The sequence below is a fragment of the Equus asinus genome, chromosome 10 (genome assembly GCF_041296235.1).
Source record: "Equus asinus isolate D_3611 breed Donkey chromosome 10, EquAss-T2T_v2, whole genome shotgun sequence".
Classification (NCBI taxonomy): Eukaryota; Metazoa; Chordata; class Mammalia; order Perissodactyla; family Equidae; genus Equus; species Equus asinus.
The window spans coordinates 14,882,314-14,907,637 of NC_091799.1; the positions used below are offsets into that span (position 1 = coordinate 14,882,314).

General features: G+C 50.7%; 1 protein-coding gene across 14 annotated transcripts in view; it reads left to right on the forward strand.

The window, feature by feature from the left end:
* Positions 1-263: 263 nt before the first annotated feature.
* The window catches only part of RAPGEF1 (Rap guanine nucleotide exchange factor 1), a 137,122-nt gene continuing 112,061 nt past the window's right edge, over positions 264-25,324 (forward strand). For 5 of the 14 annotated variants that reach the window (XM_070518479.1, XM_070518483.1, XM_070518480.1 and 2 more), the window contains exon 1: positions 264-363. In XM_070518479.1, coding sequence (XP_070374580.1) covers positions 279-363 — 85 coding nt within the window. In that variant the 5' untranslated portion in view covers positions 264-278. Of the gene's footprint in view, positions 364-668; positions 928-23,047; positions 23,356-25,324 lie in introns of those variants that run through there. The other 9 variants (XM_044778509.2, XM_044778519.2, XM_044778514.2 and 6 more) reach the window with 4 other exon arrangements.

Genomic DNA, 25,324 nt, shown 5'->3' on the forward strand with positions numbered 1-25,324 from the left:
GGCTCTGGATCTGGGTAGGGTCAGTCACAGGCCTTGGCATGGAGGCTAGAGTTTGGGAGGGTGGCTGTGTTCTGAGTGAGGGGGTGCTCTGGACAGGGGAAGGGCACTGAGCCCTGGGTTGGGGGTGTCAGTCCCAAGCCCTGGCGTGGAGGCTACAGGCCAGCAGGGGGTGCTGTGTCTCAGGTGGGAGGGTCAGGAGAGGCTTCCAGCCAGCAGGGGGTGCCGAGTCCTGGTTGGGGACAGACTTAGGCCTGGAGGCCCTGGCTCCAGGACAGAGGATGCTGCAACCCGGGTCGGGGTGGGTCCCAGGCCCTGGTGTGGAGACTGCAGGCCTGCAGGGGGTGCTGCGTCTTGGGCAGAAAGGTCAGGCCCAGTGGGCAAGGGCTGCTGAGTCCTGGTTGGGATCCATGCCAGGCCCTGGTGGGGACGCTCCGGCCTGCGGAGGGCGCGGAGCCGGGCGCGGAGGCTCCGCGCGGGCGGGGGTGCTGGAGGGGTCGGCCTGGCCCCGGCGCGGAGACTCCGGCCGGCAGGGGGCGCTGCGTCGGGGGCGGGCGGCTGCGGCCGGCTCCGGGCCGGCAGGGGGCGCTGGGCGCGCGGCGGCGGGCGGCGGGCGGCAGGGGGCGCTCTGGCCGAGGCCGGCGGGCGGCGGCGGCGGCGGCGGGGCGCTGCGGCCGGCTCGCGGGCCCGGGAAGCGGCGGCGGCGGGAGCGGCGGGAGCGGAGGAGGCGGAGCGGCGGCGGCGGCCGAGCGCACAGGCCGCGGCCCGCGAGCCCGCCATGCCGGCGCGGGTGTGAGGCGCGGCGAGCCAGGGCCGAGGCGAGCGGCGGCCGCCGGCCTGAGGGCCCCGCGGCGGCCGGGCCGGGCCCGATGAGCGGCGGCCTCGGCCTCCGGCGCAGCCCGGAAATGTCCGGCAAGATCGAGAAAGCAGGTGGGCGCGGGCGGCGGGCGCGGGGCGCGGGGGCAGCGCGGCACTGCCGCCCGGGCCTGCGGGCGCCGTTCCGCTCCGCTCCGGGCGCGCCGAGGCCGCCTGCCCGCGTCTCCGGGGCGCGCGGCCACCGCGGGCCAGGCCGGCGGGCGGGCAGCCGGGGCGCGGGGCCCGGGCCCTCGGAGCCCCCCGGCGCGGACCCGGGAGGGGACGGCGCCCCCGGGCCGCGTGTCCAGCCGGCCGGGCGGCTGCCTTTCAGACGGGGAGTAGAGCGGAGCCATAAAATGTGTCATCGCTTGGAGCCTGAGTTTAAATTTAACCAGAAGTCCCCGGGTCGCTGGCTTCAAAGGAAGCGGGCGGGCTGTGCTGGGCGTTTGCAGGCTCGGGCGAGTTTTCCTCCGGAATCAGGCTGAGCCCTGGGAGCAGGGCGGGTTGGGGGTAGAGGGTGAACCTTGACGCAGCCCCGGCTCTTTGTGTGTTCCTAGAAATCTCCGAGAGCTGCCTCCCGGGTACCTGGGTCTTGCGCACGGTGCTGGGAATAGTCTCCGAAGATTCGATGACGGCCGTGCTCATGGGGCCAGGGCTTCATAAGCCGGCGACGCCTTGCAGGGCGAGTCGTTGGGTGCACGGCGAGGGGGGTGGGCAGCCCGGGGCTCCTGTCCTGGGAACGCCGCGGGTTGTCTTAACCTGGGGGCCAGGTGAGCTTGGCAGCTGAGTTGTGCAAGGCACGCTTTTAGGGGTCTCTGAAGGGGGTCGGTTGCGTTGATTTTGGAAGTTGCTCCTGTTTCCCTGGTTGAACCGGGATACTTTCCTGAGATGCCCCTGGGGAGTGGACTCGGAAGACGGTGTAATTTGCAGGCTGTGGTTTAAGCACAGGAAGGACATTTTTGAAGCCTTTATTGAGGGTTACCTATATCTCTGGCTCTGTGCTCAGCGCCTTAAGCATCTTGCTTAGTAAATCCTTGCAGAGATTCTCTGAGAGAGAGTGTGGTCCTGGTTTTACAGGCTCAGGGCAATTGGATGAGTTCCTGGGGGCCACCCAGCAGGAGGCCAGCGGGCCGGGCATTGATGCCTGGCTCTGACGGAAGCCTGGGTGCCTTCCGCAGGGCCAGGGCCGTTGGTTTCGGCTGCTGCTTCATGCGTATTTTTCTCACTGTTCTTCAGCCCGAGGGCCGTGCCCAGTGCACGAGTTGCTTCCCTGCACATGTGCCGTTCCAGAAATATCTTGGTTTAATCTCGGCAGCATTTCTCAGGAACTCCTGGCATAGTATCTCAGAATGGTACTGTTGGAAAACTTGGATAATTTATTTTTAAAATAAGGTTAACAGGGTTTTCTTTGATTGTAAGGATACGTTCATCATCAAAAACTTGAAGATCATGGAAGAGTAAAGAGAGCCGGATGAAAAGCACCTGCCATCCCACGAGCTGCTTTCCTGGGCTCGGGCATCTCTGAATGGGGTGAATCTACATGTGCGTTCTTATTACCAGAGAAAGGAGGCCTAAGGCCCATCATCTCAGCCTGGGTTATCCATGGGCCTTCTCTGGCACCTCCTCTGCTAGGGGCTGTAGGAGATGCCAAAAGCAGTAAGTGCCTCCCTTCAGAGAACCTTGTCTGAGGGTAGGAGAGCCAGACCTAGTGAAACACCTGGGCTGCCAGGCGGCAGGAACTGTGCTGTGACAGGAGTCAGGGCCCGTGGGCGCAGGTGGCCGGGGGAGGGGGGTGGCCCGTCAGCCAGGGGAATGGGGAAGACCCCAGAGGGGACAGCATTTGTGCTTGGCCCTGAAGTAAGGGTACCCTGGGTGGAGGTGGAGATGGGGGAAGGAGGGCAGAGTGAAAGGGGTTGACCAGGGGCTGTGGAAAGCTCCGGAAGAAGGTGCATTTGGGGAGAGGCAGCTGAGCAAGAAAGTTCTGAGGTTGGCCAAACCGGGGTTGGCCCCTCATGGGCAGCTGGCAAGAGGCGCATGCTCCTGGGACAAGGTCTCTTGATGTGACTCACGCACGACTGTCAAGGGAGATCGGGACACTCCTGGAGTGAAGGGTACACCTCCTGGTGGTTTCTGCTGGTCGCTATGGGTGGCCTTCACTTTGCATTTCGGTGAGATTTTCTCCTAGGTTTCTGATGGAGTTTTCTAAGTGGATCTGCTGTTAAGTCACCAGTGAGTGTTTCGTTCAAAGGAAAGGTCCTTACGTGAAGCGGCGACTCCCTTAGCAAGTGAACAGTCTCTGGTAGATTAGACAGCCCAACAGCCAGTAAACAGTCATTGTTAGTGGGTTTTGCTGTTTTCTGTGAACTGGAAGCAGCAGAAGTGTTGCTTACATGTGTTCATAATCTCTTCTCTCTGAGAATAGGACCAGCTCTTTCATTTTTCAGGGTTTAAGGAATCCGAGGTTTTTTGAGCGTAAAAGAAAACTCCTTTATATGTCCCTCACAGCCTCGAGATTCTTGCCCATTCTTCCGTCCTGATACCTCTTTGGGGAGTAGTGGTAGCCTACTGGGGAGATCTTTTGAGTCTGTCCTGCTGCTCTTTAGGACCTTTACTTATTCATTCAGCAGTGCCTGGCTGTGGGGGCGCCTGCACCTGCATACATGCTGCCCTCCTCTGAGAGCCTGCCCTTTCATAGGGGACACAGAAAGGCAAGCCTCAGGTCGGGCTGTCCCCAGGGGTCTCTGCTCTGGGGCCCGAGGGAGACCAAGGCAGCGTGAGTTCCAAAGGGTGGCGGAGGGTCGACCTGCCAGCTGGTCGGGGGCTGTCCCGTTAGCTTGGAGGAGGGTTGAACTTGGAGGGCCAGGAAGAGGCTCGGGTGGACCGGCAGGCTTCTGTAGACTCCTTGGTGTCTTCCAGAGATAACGAGGAGGCGGAGAGCAGAGTGGAGCTAGGTGGATTAGGGAGCTCCCCTGGGTGAGCTTGTGGGCAGGCATGGCAAGGAGCATAGGCTCTTCCTTAGGAGCTCCGAGGGGCTTGTTCTGGAACACCTACACTGGCAGGAGATATGTGCAGCTGCTCAGAGGCCACTTTAGGGAGCAGGCAACACGGTTCTGGTTGTGCGCGCAGTTCTGCTGGGTTTGGCTTTGCTCCGGCTCATTCCAGCAAACATGTCGGGTGGGGAGGGTCGATGTCCTAACTTTTCTGGAGCTTAAACGCTCTTGCCTGTGAGCAGAGGTGACAGACTGTGACGGTGGGCCATAGATGGGTCGTGTTTGGTCCATACATTTTCTTGAAGAAGAAAGAATTGATGGTCAATATTTAGAAATCAGGAAATCACTCACAAATCTCAGGTTTCTGGTTCTCTTGAAAACGGAGAAGTTCTGGTAACTCTACGCCCTTGTTCCTACAAGGCAGCTGGGCAGGGGGTTGAGGGGGGAAGGGTGGAGGGGCGGGAGGCACCGCTCCCGCTGCCAGCCACAACATCACTGGTTCCTGTTTCCCGGCTGGGACTGTTGACATTGAGTTTGCATCCCCTTCCTTGGAGAAACCGTTCACGTGCGTTTGCTTTTCCTCTGGACTTTGAAATCTTTGCCCCATTCCTCCATTGATTCGTTCCCCGATTCCTGTGTCCAGCACTGATCGAGCACCCGCCGTGTCAGGTGCTGCATGAGGCTCTGGGGAGCCTGTGGTGAACTTGGCAGTCATCACACCCCAGCACAGGCATTGGGTGGGCAGACTTAAGGGGCAGGGGTGTCAGGAAATTTCTCGGTGAGGGACTGAGGTTCAAGGTGAGATGTGGAGGATGAGGCGAGTTGGCCGGGCACAGCAGGAGGGGAGGGAAGTAAGTGGCTTCAGTTTTACTGACATCAGAGTCCCAGCTGCTCGTTCCTTCTTTCATTCACTCAGTTCATTCCTCGCATGGTTTATCCTGCATCTCCTAAGCACCTGAGGAGTTCTAGTCCCTGGGCTACATGTAGCAAAGAACCCTGCCTCCTGGGCGTTACCTTCCCACTGGGCCGGGCAATCAAAACAGACGTCATAAGGATGTAAATTACGCAGTTTTTTAAAGTCTCTTTCCCCACTCTGTGTTCCCAGCAGACCACAGTCTGTCTCGGAGTTTCATCATTTACGGAAGTCTCTGGCCAGCTCCCCAGGCTCCCTGTGGCCTCGAGCTGTCCACTGGGGCTGGGGAAGTGGCAGTAGGCTCACGGAGTACGCCACCTAAGGACAGGATGAGTATGGGGTCTCAGGCTCAGGTGCTGTGTTCTTCAGATGTGTGAAGATGCTTTTATTATAAATTAAAAAGAAAAATTTACACTGACTGCATTCGTAGTAACTTTTTGTCAGATGTGTTTTCCCAGAATAGATGAAAAGGACGTGTTGTCACAGGAGGCTGCACGTATTTTTGGCCGAGGAAAAAGTCCTTGTAGATCAGCAGTCACCATGTCTTGATAAATTTTGAACTCCTCTCAAATTTTACACTTCCTTTTTATCCACACTTTGCAGTCTTTGTGGTCAAAATGTATCCAGTCAACAAATAGGACATTTTTATGGCACTTGGTAGTCATTCATTCGCTCGCTCATGCAACGCTCCGACTCCATCCTTGTTGGCAAACGTTGTGACGCCTCGCGGTGGCACAGAGCCCGCAGGAGTGTGGTCTTCCCGGGTCACAGTCCAGGGGTACCATGAGAACAGTCTTGAGCATGTCTGCAGTTTCCTGTGTTTTCAGAATGTGTTGATAGACACCTCCTTTCACTTGATCCGCACCACAGCCCTGAGGGCTAGAGCAGGGCCAATTGTCCCCATTTTGCACCTGAGGGCAGCTGAGGCCCAGGGAAGTTTGGTGACTTGCCCTGGGTCACAGCCTTAGCGAAGCAGGGAACTCACCCTGGTCCCCAACCGCCTACCTTTCAGAGCACTGCTGAGGGCCTCCCCTGGTGCTGGAGACACAGCAGCTTTCTATCTGACTTCTCGTTCATGTTTCTGAGTTTCTTTTCTGATCTTACAAAAGCCAATCTCAGTGAAATTAAGGTAGGCCCCACGCAGTCTTAGGCTGCATATGATGCTAATCATACTAATAACATTAGCAGTGCAATAAGGAGATAAGAAACAGCATGAACGCAGGCTGAATGTGTTTTTAAAAACCAGCCAAAGCAACCCCAAATGTTTCCTGGTCTCCTGAGCAGCTGTTGGCAGAGGTTGTTTGAATGGGATTCCTTGTCGCCAATGGACCTGATAGGAGGCCTGTAAAGATGAGTCATGTATGAACTTGCAGAAAAATCATTTCCCAAATTAGCCTGGATTGGAGAATGCCTGGAGCGCAGGGCTGGGTCTCACCTCGGTCCGGCTGAGTGTGTTGCCTGTTGCCATAATAAGATGACGCACTGGAAAGCATAGTGGCCTGGCAACGCTGTCCCCACCGCACCCACGCGGCAGCGACTGACTGACCGACCTGGCCCCTTTCTGGGGGACAGGTGTTCCTCTGACTCGCACCCACCTTGTCCTGAAGGCTGTTTTATGATTAAAAAACCAAAACCCACAGTTTGAATTATTAAGGGATCTGTCATCTTAGTTTCTGGTCATTTGTTTTAGACCATTTGACTATCAATTTGAGACCTGGCGTTGTGACCTTGGGCAATTCTTTCCCCTTTTTGAGTCTCATTTTCTCCATTAGTGCCCCGGAAGGGAGGGACTCCAAAATGGTGCTTCCCCGCTTCATTGTGTTTTCAAACAGCTCGTCCTCTTTTATACATAAGAAGACTCTTAGATAGCCGGTAGCAGGAGCCACTCTGGGCACAGCGAGTCCATCCTGCTCAGTTGTGGCCCTGAGGCTCCGCCTGGGGCCGCCTCCGCTGAATGCAGTGTGAAAACCCACTTCCTGGCTGCACCCAGCCTCCTCTACTGAGACCAGCTTCCTTGGGCTCCTCGTGCCTTCCCTTCCACTCGCAGATGGTAAATCCCTGGAAAGGCCCCAGATAAACACTTTGGGTAGAATGATGTTGTTTAGCTCATTCAGAAACCAAAGCCCCAGTTTCCTTTCTGCGAGTTAAGAATCAACAAACATAGTCTTAAATAGACCGTTCACTCCACAAGGGGTGTGCCTGGGCCCGTCTGGTCCCCTGCAGGGTTGCTGTCACTGCACCTAGACACAGTCAGTGCTCAGTGACTACTTACTCGTGAATTTACTTAATAGTTTCAGAGAATGAACCTAGGTTTCTGATTCCAACTCTCAAAATTATGTTTAAATGGAGCCACTTCGGGGTCTTGAATTGCCAGTTCAGATGTTTCTTAGTGAGTTAGAAGGACCAGTACTGTGATCAGGGTATGTAGTTACTTGGGGGTTCTGTGTTGGCTGTGTCATTGATCAGTATTTTAGTGTAGTTTTCTGAAATTGATGAGGGGGCTGAGTCCGATTCCCAGAGCACTGTGTCAAGATTGCTCGGGGACATGACGAGACCGAGCCATCTCTGACCCTGACACTGGGCAGCTGTCGGGCAGCCCGCGGTCCTGAGCTGCTGTCGGCACTGCCTGTGCTGGTTCTGTGGGCCCAGGAACAAAGCGCTCTGAGGCAGTGCTCGTGGGCCTTTCGCTTACAAACCACGGCGTGTGCCGGCTCCGCTCGGCCGCTGCCCGTGACGAGTTCCATGGTTGGAGTCCCTGTCTCTACTTGGAATTTTTCTCAGTCGGCCTCTGAACCATCAAGTCCCTCTTAATGGAAGGACTGAGTACACTCTCTCTTTGAGGGCCTGGGAGAGGTAGGCTGTTGGGGTTCTCTGGCTCCCTGTTTCTTCTTTGTCAAGGGGCGTAGGCAGTCTCTCTTGCCAGTTCCTCCTCCTTTGTGAGTGAAGATGCAGTGAGGAGATTTACGTAAAGGGATAGAAATCCAGTGTCTGATGGTCACAGCTCCTCTTTCTCCCTCCTTTTTTCTTCCAGACTGTGGTTTGGAAGACGGATGATAGGTCTCTGAACCGTAGTCCTGACCTACGGTCTGGTCTGCTTCTTCCTAAAATACTGTTACTATCATAACAGCTCAGACCCTCCGGTCCCAATAGTCCCTTAAAGATGATCTTTCTCCTTGCTTGTCGCAGGCTTGCTGGCACCACACAGTTTTACTGCAAATTAAGTTTTGTGATCAGGAAACTCTGCCCTGCTTTTAGAGCACAGAAGGAATGGAGCTGTCAAGCCCAGAATGGTGGGAGGTGCTTCCCAGGGCTGGGGACAGAAGGGCGCAGTTCAGGCGTTTGCTTTCTAGCTTTTCAAAAATTTATGCCATTGGTGCAGACTTGACAGACACAGCTCCCGGCCGCACCCTGTACTGTCAAAGTGGCAGCCTGTGGTCTCCCTGAGCAGGAGGGTGACACTTGCAGTTTTTGGGAGAAGAAGGGCATGAACATGGAAGGAGGAGAGGACAGCCAAAGTCCAGTGGAATGTGATGGCTCCGAATAGCCGCTTGATTGACCCAAAACAAGCAAACAAAAAAACAAACCAAACCTCTGCTTGGAAACAATGGCTGTCTTTACTGGTTCTGGATAGTCACGCGTGCCTCCCTCCTTCAAGGACTGGTTGTAAGTAAACAGATGGAAGATTGTGCCTGGGTCACGAAACTGGCTCTCTCAGCCCCTCCTCTCAATAATAAGTACAGAAAATAGTAGCAGCTAACATTCATTGAGCACTTACCACCTGCTGGTACCAGCCTCTGTTTTGTGTGTTTTACACGTGTCAACTCATCTAATCCAACAAGAGGTTCTCATTCTACAGAGGGGGAAACTGAGGCACAAAGCTCTTCTTTTATGCATGGGATCCTGAGGTCCAAAATAGTTGAGATTTGTGCATGGTCATAGACTGAGTTGGAGCCAAGTTAGGACTAAAACCCATTTGACTACTTCCCATTTATCCATATTTTCATTGGCTGTGATGACATTGTTCTCTTGGCTGTCGTGACTTGGGTAGAAATGAGCCTTCACATTTCCAGGGACCCCGCTGCCACTGAGGCGGCTGCTGCACTGAAAGGCCCACTTGATAATGTTGGAGGCGACCCTTGAGAAGACTGTGGTCCTTCGGGCTGTCCTGCTCCAGCTCACAGGGGGCCAGGAATTCCTGCTTCTTGCTGGGTGACCTTAGGCAAATTGATTAACCTTTCTGAGCCTCTGGTGCCTCTGTTGTAACCCGATGGAGTGGACAAACCCATCTCAGAGCCCTTTTTAATGCTGATTCTTTGTAAGTCTAGTCCGCAGTATAAAGGGGGGCGTTGGATGTATTGGGGTTGTTTCATTGGTTTTTAATGACACTAATGTTGCATGGCAGTTAACTATTCATCATCACAATAAAACTTATATAAGACATGAGGTTTTCTGTCTTTTAGGTTTCGTTCTTTTGTTTGGTTATTATTAATTGTTGGAGTTACATAGCACTTTTCCCAGATGAGAATGACAGCTAAAGATTGTCGACTGCTTCGTGTGTGCCAGGCGCTGTGCTACGAGCTTTACCTTCGGATACGTGCACGAATTAATGAGTTCTGTTCTTATGAAGAGAGAGAAATAGCTGGATTGTGCTCATTTGACAGGTGAGGAAAGGGAGGCAGCAAGAAGGGAAGTGACTTGCTAAGGTCGTGTGTTGAGTGAGAGGTAGAGCCAGTTGAGGAACGAGGGTTTCACTCATCGCTTCTCCTCCCCTCCTCGGGGTGTGTTCCTCTGGCCCACAGGAGAGTCTGGATCTACTGCTGGTCCACTCCAGAGCCCCAGGGAGGCTGGCTGGGAGGCACCGTTACTGTCTTTGCTTGGAACTGCTCTGGGATTCCCCTGGGGCTTTCCAGTCTCTCTGCAGGACTGTTACAGTGACTCCACATCTGCCTACAGATTGATGAAGGAGCTTCTGGTTTCTCAGTTACAGATGTGGCTTTAAAAGTGCATTTGCTGAAAATATTGAGTGGGATGTGGATAGTGGGAAGTGGGCTTTAGTTAAAATAGCTCCATCCACCCACCTACCCACCACCCACCCGTCTGTCTACTTGTAGATCAACCCATCCACCCACTCCTCCACTTCCCCTCCACCACCCACCCATCCATCCATCCATGCGGCATTGGCTCAGTGCTCACTGAGTGCCAAGCAGCCTGTCAGGGCAGTGGAGGTTACTGAGAGTGGAGGCCTCTGTGCTTTTAGGGAGTTGACAGTTTCGCCACTGCCTGTGCTCTGTGCAGGAGACTTTTGATCTAGGCTTTCATATTTTTCTTGACACTCGTCCGTGTTGGAGGCAGCGTGAGCCTGGCTGGAGGTTAGGGGACTGCCTCGTGGCCCTTGAGTCTATACTGAAGCTCTGGGTCAGTGCTCCTCTGTGCCCTCACTCTCCCTCTCTGTGAAGTGAGAAGATGGAGCAGTGACTGGGAGCATGGGCTTCTGAGTCCTGTAGCTGTGCATTTGGATCCCAGCTCTCCCACAGAACGGTTGTGGGATCGTGGGCAAGTCTCTTTGCCCGTCTAAGCCTCAGTTTCTTATCTGTAAAATAGAGAAAATCATCACAGTGCCTACCTTATGGTGCTGAGGGAGGATTAAATGAGATATTGCACATAGAGCGTATTAGCAGTCTTGACACAGACGTGCTCAGTAAACATCAGCTTTTGTTACTGAATGTCCCCTTCTGCTCTAAAATGACCGTTTCTTTAAAAGTGGTCATATGGTAAGTGAAATTCAGATCTCAGCACTCACAGAAGAAGGGGAGGTCTCTGGCTATTGAGGTATTTCCTTTCAGGGTCTTTTTTTTTTTTTTACATTTGAGAAAGCTGAATTCCAGGGAACAGATTTTTATGGCTAAGTAATGAACCTCCAAAGAGATCATTTATAGGAAGAGTGGGTGGCATTTCAGTTTAGCTACACATGTGGCCCCAGCACATGTAGGTAGATCGAGGAAAGTCCTGATTGTATTCTTTCTTAAGTCTGTCTAAAAGGAAGGGGCCTGTCCCTGTGGGTGGCAGTTTATCTCAGAGCCAGAGCAGGGCGGATCCCGGCGGGTGTATTTTTGCTCCATCCCAGGAGACACCACCTCAGTTTCTCCTTGCAGGGGTGACTCACGGGATTAATTAAACCATCTCTGTTCAGCACTGAAGATGGAATGATCACAGTGTGGTGCTTTTGTTTTGTGACAGTTAAAATACGACAAGCCATTCAAGGTCTTTGTGCACAAGTAACTTACAAATCACGTTGCACGCTGCAGTGGGGGTGATTACAGACCCTTTATTTTTCCCCCTTGATTATTTTGTACAGTGCAGATAAATTCAGAAATCTTAATGTATTGTTCTCAGTCTTCCTTAACCTGTGCTCTCCTGGACTTTTCTGCTATATGAAAGTGAATATATGTAATCTCCTTGTAAGTTTCTCAGTGCAGCTAGCTAAGACACAGGGCTCTTTGCAGAGACCAAAGCCCAGTCAGCCTTTTTCACTTTCTTTAATCATTCTGTCCGGGAGCTACAGAACCTCTCACTTAATTAGCATAACCACACTAATTTGTGCTTCTGCCTCAGCTTGTTAAGAGTACCTTACAAATATTAATTCTCTGAGCTCATCAGAAAACCAAAGGCACAGATCAAAAGCATGCTTTCCTCATGACCTATCCTTGTTTTTTCTGTTCACGGGGAGCTGTCTCTATTAATTACCCTAAATGTGCAAGGTTGTAGAATGCAGTTTTTACATTTGACCAAGACAGGAATTGAGTTAGGGACCAGGACTACATTTCAGCTCCATGTTGCAGGGAGCCCAAAGTTCCCTGGTCCCAGCTTAGTAGGTCAAATTCACCTACTAGTGAGGAAATCATGTGGACTAAAGTCATCGTGTCAAACACGTGAGTCACTGTCACCAGGAATGCTTGGGCCTGTGGCATCTTTGGACGATGGAGAGAGAACTGGCCTGAGTGTCTGGAGTTGCCACAGACCGGCTGTGTCCTCTAGGGGAGACCATGATCCCTCCCTGGACCTTGAACTGGAGCAGTGGTTCCCCAGCTTTTTAAGATCATAAGTGCTGCTAAGAATTTGATGGAGGCTCTGTGGACCCTGTGCCCTGGAAAAAAGGGTCATTGATGTGTGGGCGTGGTTCTACCAACTCCAGGTTCCTGCTACTATATGATAAATAATAATTTGTAAGCTCCTTGGGTCTTGGAAAGCTCTCGTGGAATCTCAGGTCTCTGAAATAATCAGGACTTAGTTTCTCCTAGTTCAGTCAGACCTGGCTTTGGTCAGTAATTATACATTCCTGGAGTTTTGTAAGGATTTCATGAGATGACGCTTGTTAGCTGCTTAGCATAATGCCTATGTAGATAAAAGGAGATATCTTTCCCTTTCTGCATGAGAATTTTTTTTATTTATGAACAGTAAAATTGACCTTTTTTGGGGGTACAGTTCTCTGAGTTTTAACTCATCTGTAGATTTGTGTAACCAATTGATTGAGAACAATTCCATCACCCCAGGAAAAAAAAAATTCTTGCTGCCCCTTTGTAGTCAAACCCTTCCCCCACCATCCTGGCTCCTGGCAACCATTGATCTGTTTTCCGTCCCTATGGTTTGCCTTTTCCAGAATATCATCTAGCGTGTAACTTTTGGAAATTAGCTTCTTTACTCAGTGTACTGCCTATAAGATTCATGAAGTGTTTTTTTTATTGGTAGTTTATTCCTTTGTATAGTTGAGTAGTATTCCATTGTATGGACATAATCAGTGTTTATCTGCATAGAATTTGACCTTGGTTACCTAGCTCTGGTTCCTGGAAATAAGGATGGCATTTGACCAGTAAAAATCAAACAACTCAATTGAAAAACTTGAGGACACATCTCCAAAGATGATAGACAAATGGCCAATGAACACGTGAAAAGATGCCCCACATCACTAATCGTTAGCAAAGCACAGATCATAACCACACTGAGATACCACCTCACGCCCATTAGGATGGCTACTTTCAAAAAAACAGAAAATAACAAGTGTTGGTGAGGATGTGTAGGAATTGGAACCCTTGTGCATGGTTGATGGGAAGGTAAAATGGTGCAGCTGCTGTGGAAAACAGTAAGGCGGTTCCTCAGAAAATTAGAAATAGAATTCCAGTATGATCCACCAATCCTACTTCTAGGTATATACCCAAAAGAAATGAAAGAAGGGACTCAAAAAGATATTTGTACACCCAAGTTCATAGCAGCATTATTCACAATAGCCAAAAGGTGGAAGCAACCCAAATGTCCATAGACAGATGAATAGATAAACAAAATGTGGCATTAGACACACAATGGAATATCATCCAGCCTTAAAAAGGAAGGAAGTTCTGACACATGCTACAACATGGATGAACCTCGAGGACATTATGCCAAGTGAAATATGCCAATCACAGAGGAACAAATACTGTATGATTCCACTATAGATGAACTATAAATGCTTGGTGGGACATCATACTTTGGGCCTCCTGAATGCAGTGACATTTGTAATTGGGCATGTCCCTTGAGGGAGGCTGTGCGATTGTGAGACTTTGGCTTCTGTGAGGCAGGAAGCTTTTAAGCCAGGGTGGACCCCGTACCCGCCGAGTGTGGCTCTCGTCGCCTTGCACCTGAGCTGCTCAGCTGTGCTGGGCTCCTTCAAGGACCCTCACAGAGGGGGTTGTCCAGTGCTGCCCTCTGACAACCTTAGGTTCCTGTCCTGTATCCGTCTGAATAGGTCAGTGCCAAGAGTGGCTGATGGACGTGCAGGGGCCTCAGTTCCAGTTGAGCCTCGGAGCTGGGTGGTGGTGTAGCCTGGCATATGGCGAGTGCTTGGTGCACGTCAGCCGTTAATAAAGACTCTCAGACTCCTCCGTGGCTTCCGTCTGAGACTCTGCCTGGACACCATCGTCAGCACTACTCTCTCAGTTGATGACACAGATGGCATTTACTCTAGTGCTGTTTGGCAGGATTCCAAGCTGTTGGTCACATTCATGAGAAGGCTTCACTGACTTAGGGGAGGGGAAGAGAGAGGATGATCTACGTAGAAGCAAGACCAAGGCTTTGTCCAAAAGTTTAAGACCAAGCTAGACCCTGTTAGATGGAATGGTGCCTCCATTTGGGAGTTGCCGCCATGAGATTGCCATGATAGAGTCTCTGGTCCCATGAGTGTCATTAACACGTCTCTGTATGAATCTGGGATGCTAAGCAGTTACTGTGTTTTTTTGATGCTATGGCCCCAACACATGTAGATCATATTATTGATTTAATAACACTTCTCAGGAAACAAAGAAAAATAAAATACATCAGCTGGATGGATTATAAAACCACACACCCTGACTTCAAAAGTTCAACTGTGAAGAAATGAATGTCTTAGAATCAGGGTGATACAGTATGAAGCATTGATTCATTCTTTCGTGGTTTCTTGGGCACCTGCTGCCTACAGTTCCTGGCAGTAGATGGCTGGGGACATGGTGACAGATAAGCCAAGGCTCCTGCTGTCCTGGAGCTCACAGCGACTGCCCAGGCTCCCCCTCCAAGCGAGACCTAGCCTTTGATTGAAGAGGCAGACTGCAGTCTTGCTTATAGACGTAGCTCTATTCTCGCCTCGCAGTGAGATGTCTGGACCCCAGAGGAGAATTACAGTGCTTGTGTAGACTGTGACAGATGGAGTGATGGTCCCACATCCCGGCTTACACCTGCTGTCCTGGCGTAATTATTAATAGCACACCCTCCCTGTCACTCTCGAAAGTGTCCTGGATCCTGGGTCAGGTGGGAAAACAGTGAGGGAGGAATCATTTGTGACTCCTGAGTTCCACAGATCTGTGTTGGAGAGGGGCTTGGTTTGCAGTGAGAGAACTGCTTCAGAAATACGGCTGTTCCGGCACAGGGTCAACCCACAGAGTCCACAGGAGGGGCAGCTGAGTTTGGTTTTGGTCCCATTCTCCCTGTGGGCATCTGCTACTCCGTATGTTCCAGTCACTCATGGAAGCATCAAAAGCTGGGACAGTTTGGTTTAAAAAACAATAAACATGTACACACAACAGCCAGAGTGTGTTTTCCTTATGCTAACATTTAGGTTAACCAGATCTTATTAAATTCATAGTCTTTGGAATGGATGGGAAGGATATTAATGTTTGGATCAAGTCTTGTAGAGAAAATTGGAAAAATCATTGTATAGGAGCACTAGTCTGGGTTAAGTTGGGCAGAGATTTTGTTTTCCCTGTTGCTATAGAAAGGAGTAGGGGATTGAATGTTTTGTCAGAAGTTTCATTTTTATTCAAGTGATATATTTGATGTTTAAAGCAAACAGCCAGAGAGACAGGTAGGAAGCTTCGTGTTTATGACAAATTGGTACCTTGCAGGCTGTTATGTTAGCAGGTGTTGGTGACAGGACTCTCTGTGGCCAGGTGGTCCCTGTCCTGAGGACCTGCTGGGTATCCCAGGGTGCTGCCGGCCTTCTCCGGTGGGTCTCACGCTTCAGCACCTGGAGGTTGCTGGGCTCCAAGCCCCAGTTTCTGATTCAGTAGGTCTGGAGTTGGGCTGAGAATTGGTATTTCTAACAAGTTCCCAGGTGATGCTCCCGCTGCTGGTGGGGTGGGTGAGTGGACTCGCCACCCTTCGGAAGCACTGCCTAAAGTGAAGTGTGGAGAGGAGTGGAAAGGGGTCTAGGGATTCCGCCTAGCAAGGTGCCGTCAGAGTAGCGGGGGTGGTGGTGGTATGAAAACAACCGCTGTGTGTTGGTGCCGGGAGCTGTGCTACATATGTTTAATCCTCTCCTCAGCCTTGCAGGGAGGTGCTGGTGGCCTCCTTTCACAGGTGGGAAAAGTGAGGCCCAGAGGGCCTGTGGGACTTGCCCTGCTGGCGTGCGTGAGAGCCTGGCTGAAGCCACTGTCTGCTGCTGACACGAACCCTTGTAAAATGGCTAAGTGGCAAAGACACCACAGATTGAAGATGATTCTAATAATACAAGCACAAGTGAACGAGAGGCTGACGATGTTGACACTTCTACTTCCAGTACATACTCTTGTCAGCAGTATTATGAAGTTAAAAAGACTCATCTAATTAAATAGGTCTGACAAGAAGGTGCCCAGACGGTTGGCAGTTTTGAAAAAAAACTCTTTGATGAATCTCACACTAAATGTATATTCTGCCTTGGGACATTAGCTAATTAATTAGGTTGATGTATTAGTCATCAGGATTAGCAAGACATTTTAAAACTAGGCACCTAGAATTTAAACTGTACTCTAAAATTTAAATTAGTTTAAAGCTTTAGTACTTGAAACGTTGTGGTAAATGTTTACAAGCCTCTTCTGAATTGTCTTAATGTCTAACTGTTCTAGGAACATGTAGACACATCCATCTCAGCCTTCCTTTTCTGGTCCTCTCTCTGTTCCAGACTCGCCATTTGGGAACATCCTGGGCTGAGTCCTCTGATCTCTTCCAAAGCAGCCTGGTCCCATATCTTTAAATGCCATCTCAGTATTGGTCATTCCCGAGTGAACGTTCCGAGCCCCCAGCTCTGCCCTGAGCCCCAGGCTGCCCACTTAGTGCCTCCGCTTGGACGTCTGTGAGTGTTCAGACTTGAGGTGCCTGAACCCGAGCTCGTGGCTCACCTCACCGGCTCCTCCCAGGGTGCTCGTGGCTGGAAGGAATGCCAGGTTGGACCTGGTCGTTCAGGCCCCGAAGTCTTGGAGGCACCCCGACTCCTCGCTCACAACCCACATCCTGTCCATCAGTGGGTCCTCTTGGGCTTACTTCAAGTGCATCTGACTCCCATCACTCCTGCCACCTGCTCTGCTGACACTCCAGGCCACAGCCAGCTCTCCCAGGGCTGCCGGGGTTCCCTCCTGACTGGCTTCTTGGTTTCCGCTCTTGCCTCACAATCATCCAGTCTTCCTTCAAAAGCCAGAGTGTAAATTAGATCAAATCCGGCCTGTTCAAAGTTGTCCAGTGGCTTCCCATCACATTGCTAATAAAATCCAGTCCTTACCATGGCCTGCGGCACCCTGTACTCTGGCCCCTGGCTCACTCTTCCCACTGTCGCCTGCTGCTGTGCCCCAGCCACGCAGCCTTTGAGCTTTTCCTTCGAGTGTTCATGGAATATACCAGACGTAGTCTTGCCTCAGAGCCTTTGCACATGCTATTCCCTTGACCTGGGTTGTTCATTCCCCCAGGTACTGTGTGCGCCTACTGAGAGGCCACGGTCAGAAGCCTGGATTCAGGTGCCGCCTCCACCGTTTGCTGCTTGTGTGACCTTGGCAAGGTTGCTCACCCCTCCTCCTGTTAAACGTCAGTTTTGTCATGGATTGAATGGAGCCAGCAGTAGTGTGTTGTGAGTTCACACACAGAAAGCTCATAGGTCACACGTGCCCGGGAAGCATGAGCTGTCCTGTGTGCATGGCTGCTCCCTAATGCCTTTCAGTCTCTATCCACGTGTCACCCCAGAGAGGGCTTCTCCAGGCAGGGTCTGAAGTGGCTCCCTCCACTTTCTGTCTGCTCACTGTCCCCGAGCCCCAGCTTTGTCTGTTCTTTTCTTTTTCTAAACGTAGCATTTATTCCCTTCTTTTTTATGATCTTCTCCCTCATTAGCAGGTAAGCTGCTTATCGGCTGCTGTTCAGCAGAGCCCAGAAGGGTGGCTGGCACATAGGTGAAACTCACTCATTTTTGTTGAATGAGTAAATAAAGGCACGTCGTGGGTGTGGGCTCAGCCTCTTACGGAGAGGGGTGTGCAGCCTGAAGAGCTCATGACTCTGGTGCCTGCAGTGCTCGCATGCCGTCCCGCTTGGTGTGGGGGCCTCGGCGTGGAGGCAGCGGGGAGCCAGCCCCCTGGTCAGGGTACATGACTCTGCTCTGGACGTCAGAGCTGTAAAGGGCAGGAGGTGGCAGATCTCTGAGGCTGACTGGGCGAGTGGAAGCGGGCGGGAGCCCTTCCCCAGCCAGGGCGTTGCCTCTTCCGACAGTGGTGTGGTCCAGGCGAAGCAGAGGTTGTGGGACCCCGTGACGGTTGCCATTGCGAGTCTGCTGGATGTTGACTGTTGGTTTCGTCTGCTGAGCTGGAGAGGAAGGCGATGAGCCTCAGGGCAGGCAGGCAGGAGCCGGCTGGCTCGTGCTGTTGGGTCTTCGGCCGAAGTAAAGGCTCCTGGTGGGGAATGTGGGAGATGAAGATGGGAAAGGTAATTCGGGCGCCGGCTTCCCAAGGGCCTCAAATGCCAGTCCAGGCACTTGAGACTTCCTCCTCTAGGTATTCCAGGAAGCATCAAAAGTTTAAAAATGTTCTCCACACATATTTAGACTTTCCCCTGAGTATTCCAGATACCGTGAAAGAAGCGGCAGAGGAGAAAAATTACTACTTCTGTTCACTTAAAAAAAATAGTTCCTGTCTCTCAATTCCAGGTGGAATTGATAAAATTAGGGGTATGGGCTTCCTGCCTTTCCTGTCCTGTGGGCTAGATTTAGCTCCTGGCCCCGTCCTGACTTTCAGAACGACGACGGAGGAACAGCTCCTCCAGAAGGCTGGGTGCTGACTCGGCACTGAGAGCTCTGCCTCGACTGCCCTTCCTTTAGTGAAGCCGAGGCGTCCGCCACGGTCCTCTGGGGGTGCCTCGGAACCGGAAGGTCTGACCGCCTGTGTTTGGCAGGTTAAGTTAGACCCCAGGAAAGGTGGGCAAGTGGACTTACGGTTCATTTCTGCAGTGTCACTGCAGGCTGCCTGGGCAGAGACAAGCCGCCCTGTGTGGGATGCAGTATCCATATTCAGTGAGCGTCAGCACCTTGTTGTTGTGGACGCATCATGCCAGAAATAAGGCAGCTGGCTGGCTGTGGAAAAACACCAGACTGGGGATCAGTGATTTGGGTTCTCGGCTGTCTGTGGAACCTGGGGAAATGTCGTTCCCTCTCTGGACTTCAGTTTCCTCATTTTGGAATGAGAGGGTTGGACTAGCTCTATGGTTCTTAACCATTTGAAACTCCTTGTAACTTTGATGAAAGCCATGAACCTCTCTCCCCAGAAAAGTGAACACAAGTGGTTTGGCCAACACTTTAGGAAACCCCTGAAGCCCATAAGACGAAGCCCTGGATCTATAAGGCCCTGCCCCATCTGACCCGCATCTTATCGCCCCAGTCCCATACCTCCAGCTGTGCAGGGCCTTTGCATGTGCTGCTTCTGCCCAGAATGCTCTTTGGTTGGTCAGCTCCTGTCCTTTCTTCCAGTCTCACCCTTGCCTGACCCCCCAGATTAGATTAGGTTTCCCTGCTAGACATGCTCCCCGACCCTGAACTTCTCAGCACTGGTCACAGTGATAATGAGTGATCTTCACACGCGTTAGCTGACTCTCCCTAAGCTCCCTGTTGGTGTTGGTTAGGTGACTCTGAGTCCCCTCTGGCCGTGACATTCTGAGACTGGTCTGTGAGTGTGCCGTGTGTCGTGGGAGAATATCTGTCCACGCTTCCTGGGACGCTCTGGGAGATGTGCCTCTGCCTGCAGGGCTTTCCTCCAGGGCTGGGCAGGGAGTCACTTCAAAACAGGGTCTAGTGGCCTGGAAGACCGGCTCCCAGACTTTCTGCCGCAGTGCTCTGCGGGCCGCCTCCAGGCCCGTTGTTCTCCTCTGTTTATGTTCTGGCCTCAACTGGAACTCCCACTTGGAACGTTCCCACAGTGCCTGGCGCTTCCTCGTATTGTTGTAGTTTTCTCCAGAGGGGAAGTGACCAACATCGGACTTTCCTCCCAGCAGACAAATTCCATGCACAAAGCTTCGTGTCGGCTCCTGGGCGCCCGCCGGAGAGCCGGGCCTCTGCCTCCCTGGGGGTGAAAGTGCACGTTATAGTGACCCCGGGCCTTGCCCTTATGAGCCGTGGTCTCTGTCTTCATCTCCCTCAAGGAGTGAGCTGCGTCTTGCAGGATTCCCCGACTTGGGCTTCTTCTGAGTCCAGTGGAATCGTGTGTGGAGGGGAGGGCTCGCTGTAAAATGTTTCAAACTTCAGTAGCCACAATATTACCTCCCTGGTTTATGTCACTTTCCACAATCAGAATTTTGTTCTGATGGTACAAATGTTTGTAAGTGAGTTTTGTTTTATTTGCACTAAGGGAATGAGTTATTTACCAGAATGTTGCAGCAGATCTTACTGTGACATAGAGAAAAAAAAATCCCTTGTGAGGATAATTTTTCTTTAATGTATCTACAGCTGGATGTTTATAGATAAAATAGTAACAACAGCAACAGTAGCTGTTCTTTAAGAGTATCTGCTGTGTGCCAAACACTTTTTAGATATCATATTTAGCCTTTAAACTGCCCTATGAAGTAGGCAACATAATAGTATACATTTTACATAGGTGAAACTCCCAGGTCCAGAGAGGTTAAGTTCCTATCCCAAAGTTGCCCAGCTGGGAAGTACCCACAGAGATTCAAACTGGGCCGGCTGTCGTCCAAAGCCAGCATGTCCCACTACTCTCCTACCTGCTCTGGTCATGAAGGAGTGGGGAGCAGATTTCCTAGCCAGGGATAAAAACTCTGGAGCTGGGTCTGGCTCTCTCACTAAGGATGTAGCCTTGATTCCTCCCCCTGCCACATCTGTATTATAGGGGAGGGGCTTGTTGGGCCCCACTGTTCAGAGCGATTTGGGGCTTGTGGTGGTGGTGCCTCAGGGCGTGACTTGGATAACACGTGGTCGGGTGCTGTCTGATTGAAGGCAGCGCACACGTCCACAGCAACCGCAGAGCATCTGTTGCGACCTGGAGACATTGCCTCGGCCACGCAGTGAGCTTTCTGCTGGTGGCATGGCATTTTCAATTTGTCTCGTCTCTTAGAGTCCGTGTTGTCTCCCTAAGGTGTGGACTGGAGATGCGTCACTCGCCCATCTTGGACAGTGAGCATATTCACCCTTGGGGATGACTCAAAAAGACACTTTTTCCGTGCTGGGAATTAGTGAGGAATTCTCAACAATAGGCCATTCTGTTTCTCTTCCCCTACGCACGAACAGCTCCCGTTTGAATCGTTTGGGAGGCCGTGATTACCTGAGAAGCAGTTGAACCACAGGGGCCCCATTGCAAAGCTGTTCTCTTAAGGAAATTTCTAGTTCGTTTGGAAGCTTCATCAGTAAATTAGTTGTTTGCAACTTTGGATGCATTTTCTCTTGGAAACATTCTTAGGAATGTGGCGGCCTCCAGCTTAGCAATGGGAGAGTGGGTGAGCGCAGGTTCCTGACTGTGGCCATCGTCCTGGGTGTGCACAGGCACTGAGGGACTGACACACCTGACCGTCAGGACTGTGCAGACTACCAGGGGAAATACAAAGATCCCGATGAAACTCCAAGGCAGGGGACTCTGCCTGAGCTGAGGGTGGCGAAGGTGGGTGAACCCGTGCTCTGGCAGGAAGGACAGTTTATTTATGGATTAGAAACTCTGGTTAACCCATTCTAGTGGCTGTGGGGGCAGTCGGTGTGTGTAAGTGGGGAGAATTCATTTGTTTATTCCTTCATCTGTCCACCCATTTGTTTGTTCAACAGAGAGTTATTAAGCACCTACTGTGTGCAGGTATTCTGCTAGTGCTGGGTGGCTTCGTGTGCGGAGCATTTGGTTAAGTTAAAACTTCCTTAAGGAGACGTTAAGATGCAGCTTCACAAGTAGAGCCTTTTCGATCAATTGTGCTTTTGCGGATATATTGAACTTCATGTCTTATGGAAGAAATGAGGTCAGATAGCATATCCAGCATTGAAGACTCGCCTAAGGAAGATTGTTATGGCATTTAGCAGGAAACTGGTCTCTTCAGAACGTATTGAGGAGGAGTGTGATTATTGATGGGGGTGGGCGCGGAGGTCAAGTTGGATGTGGCACCACTGTTATGTTCAGGGGACCCCCCGGCGTGGTGGGGCTTCCAGGCCTTTGCTCTTTTCCGGTGTGTGGTTACAGTTTGATCTGAGAAGAGCTTGGAGGTACAGTGGCAGGGAGACGGGGAACTGGCAGTGGCCTGCACGATTTGCTCTCTTTCCTGCCCCGTCTTTGGTGGAGTGAAACGGACACGTGCTGTTGGCTTTTCCAAGTTTGGAATCTCAGACTATGGTTTTGTAACAATATTTCAATATTGGTAGATCAGAATATGGAGCCTTAAGATCTCGTAGAGATTCGAGTTTGGCTTTGTTCAGTTTGCAGACATTTCAGGATTATTTCTCTCTTCCTCGGAATAGGCTGGGGCTGGTGGACCATGATGCCACTGGCACCTGGAAGTTGTAGCAGAGCATGAGGAACAGTTGGAACCCAAGTGGCGTTTAGTGCCTCTTAAACTCAGTCTCTGATTCACTCTAGTTCTCTAATCTGCTCCCGTGTTGTACCATCTGACCATGATAGAATGAAATTCACTTCGATTGTGTGCCTTTGGCTAAATTGCCCAAAGCCAGTAATCTGCCATCTGAGCTAGTATAGTTTCATCCCCTAAGATTATAAAAATATTTACGATAAATATTTACCAAGGGATTCCTAAGTGTGGAGCAGCATGCTCAGCACTTCAAACGTTCTGTTCCCTGGTCCTCATTCCGGCTGAGGAGCTGGACTGGAGTTAGGCCCGTTTAGCAGATGGGGAGGCTGAGGCTGCTGCGCTCAGTGGGGAACCCCAGCGGCAGAGCAAGGATCTGGCCCCCAGCGGTTGGGCCTGCAGTGTTCCCGACTGTGCGTGCTCCGGGCGGTTCTGTAAGAGCTTTTCTAACCTCAAACTCTGGGATTGAAATCAGTGAGATCTTCCCATCTGCCTTCACATTTTCTTCCTTTTTACCAAAAGGTCTGTGATTTCATGCCCTTCTTTTCTTCCAGGAAACCTGTTGTTCAGAATTTAGGCAGTGCAGCACTTTCTCCAGAAAAATCATTTCCAAAGTAGAGTGAAAGATTGGAGCTGGAGATTCTAAACTCTGGGCTGTGTCGTCCTCCGTGGTCTTTTCTTCTTTCAAAACTGAGGTGTGGCTGCATTTCGATGTTTGTTTGTTTCCCTTGGAAACACAGTTTTAATGAAATCAGTTTGTTTTCTCTGCTGGGACTCATCGTATGATGCACACTGGTCTGAGGGTGAGAACCCTCAAAAGAAGGTGTGACATTAGGGTCTGTGTGAAAATGTTTCTCATGTTACACCCCCACGTTCCCCACTTCTCCTCCAGGAAAAGCAGCATTAAAGGTGGAAATACACTTCATTCATTCGATGAGTAATGGAGTGTCAGAGGAGGGCTGAGGAAACAACTTCTTAATATAGACGATTACTGAGACCCGCCGGTAGGGCGACAACAAGCCTTTTCTTATGATTTCCTCCCAGGGAGTGAAGGGAGTTTGAAAGGCAGGAGGCAAAGACCTTTCAGAGTAGAGTCCAAGTTCTTCTTGGGAGGGTTTGCCAGGGCTCGCCACTGCGTGGTTTGGGATGTCGGCGAGATGAATCCCCTTTCAACTTGTGACTCGGTCCTCATTCGCTGTTCAACAAAGACACCTGGGCTTGCAAGGGCCCTGTGATCCTCTGGCTTTAGAATGGGCAATGCTCTTGAAAAACAGAAGCCCCTGAAACGAAGCCATCTGTGCCCCTGGAAACAAGGTAAGAAGGCCCTGGGCTCCTCTCCAGGAAGAAGGAGGGAGGCAGCTCTGTTAGGGTGCTTTGGTTCAGATCCAGAGCTGAAACTGCTTGGGGAAACACCTTCCGGATCAGACAGCCCTTGCTGTTTAACATGGTTTAAAGAGAATCAGCAGACGGTTCCTAAGGAGTAAGGTGGTTTGTCTCAGTAGGATGGCATAGCTTGCCTGGGAGTTTAGTTCAGCTTGAGATTTCTCTTCAGTGCAGCATGTGTCTGTTGGTTGAAATTTTCAGCTTTTAAAGATATTCCAAATAAAAATGTGGCTATCCAGGAGTTTGAATTCTTCCTAACGGTTTGGTTTAGAGAATGTTATTAATAGCTTTCAAATATAAGCACCTTTCTTCCAAAGAGTTCTAAGTACCTTCTATAAAACAATCTCATGTTTGTTCATCCTCGATGCCCATGATGCAGGGCGGCAGCATCTATTAATACTTACTCTGTGTCTTTCAAGGGCTTGTGGTAGTGTCAGCTTTGAGTAGGAGGAAGCCAGCAGGACCACAGAGCAGTGCCGTGGTGTGCCAGGAACCTGGGGGACCTTTAACAGTGTCCCAGGTCGTTTTGGTCTCGCAGTGCACTCACTGCCTTTTTCCACAGTTATTAACCTGCAGACCAGCAGTTTGCAGACCCGGCAGGCATGCCAAAATCCCAGTGATGGTACCTGTAGGACTTCATCGGGTCTTGGCTCTTTTACCTCCACTTGCCAAGCAAAGTGGAGGCAGCACTGGACCTGTAGCAAGACAGTGTAACTGCAGTTGTGTGTAAGGGTGTGTGTTTATGGACAGAAAAAATAAACTGAAAGGAAATGCATGGAAATGTTAATTAGTTGTCTTTTGTGGTCAGGTTATGGATAAATTTCTTTTTTCTTTTTAAGAGAAAAATAGGCGGGATGCTAATTTACTCTCAAGTTCCAACCCCTCTGACTTTCTACCACTCATTCTTTGGCCAACATGTTACTTTGAAAAAGGTACTCCTTAGTGGTCATTGATCGGATCCTGGTTTGAACAGAACAGCGATAAAAGACATTTGGGGGACCGTTCAGGAAATTTGAATATGAACTGGGTAGTAGGTGACATTTGGGGACTGTTCCTAGTTATATTATGTGTGATAATGGTAATGAGTCATATAGGACAGTGTCCTTTTTTGGATAGTCATGCTGAAGTATTTCAGGGTGAAGGGTTCTGTTGTCTGTAATTTTACTCCAGAATGGTTCAGGTGAATGAATGAATGTGTGCACGCATACGCACATACATACAGATGAGCAAATAGGACACATTTAACCAGTGGGAGAATCCAGGCAATGGATAAATGAGGTTTGTTATATTTTCTTTAGTATATTTTTGCTCGTTTTTTAGAGGCAAAAAACATTAAAACACCAGTTGCTGATTACCACATCATAGTCCAGTGTCCTTCAGAAGAATGACTCTTAGCAGACGTGGGGCTCACTGCGTTGGGTCGGGATGCAGCAGCCTTCTTCAGTGCCACACGGCCGGTGTCTCTAGCCATGAAGAGGAACATTGGCATTGATCCAGTAACCCAAAAGCACTACTTTTATAACATGAATTTAATACATTTCCTGACTTTTAGATTGTCTCTGATTTTCCTTAGGAAAATGTATAAGAGTTACAACTTCTTAAAATTTCCGTTGGAAGCAGCTGGGTTTACAGACAAAATTAGAGAAAGTTGTATGTTTTATTTTGTGTAGTTGTGTTCAGTAACTTCGGGCACTTTGTGGGACCACTGCTGGTAGTCAAGATCTCAGAATCCACAGTGAATTGGGCATAAAAAGAAGAGCAGTTCCTTGGCCCTGAGTTCTGAGTCCCCACGGAGTGGCCTGTGTCAGGATTTGTTTGTTGGCGCAAGTTAGACCCAGGGCGGCAGTTTGTGTGCCCGATGCAGAGGCCATCGAGGCCCTGCCGAGGAGCCCCGGTGACA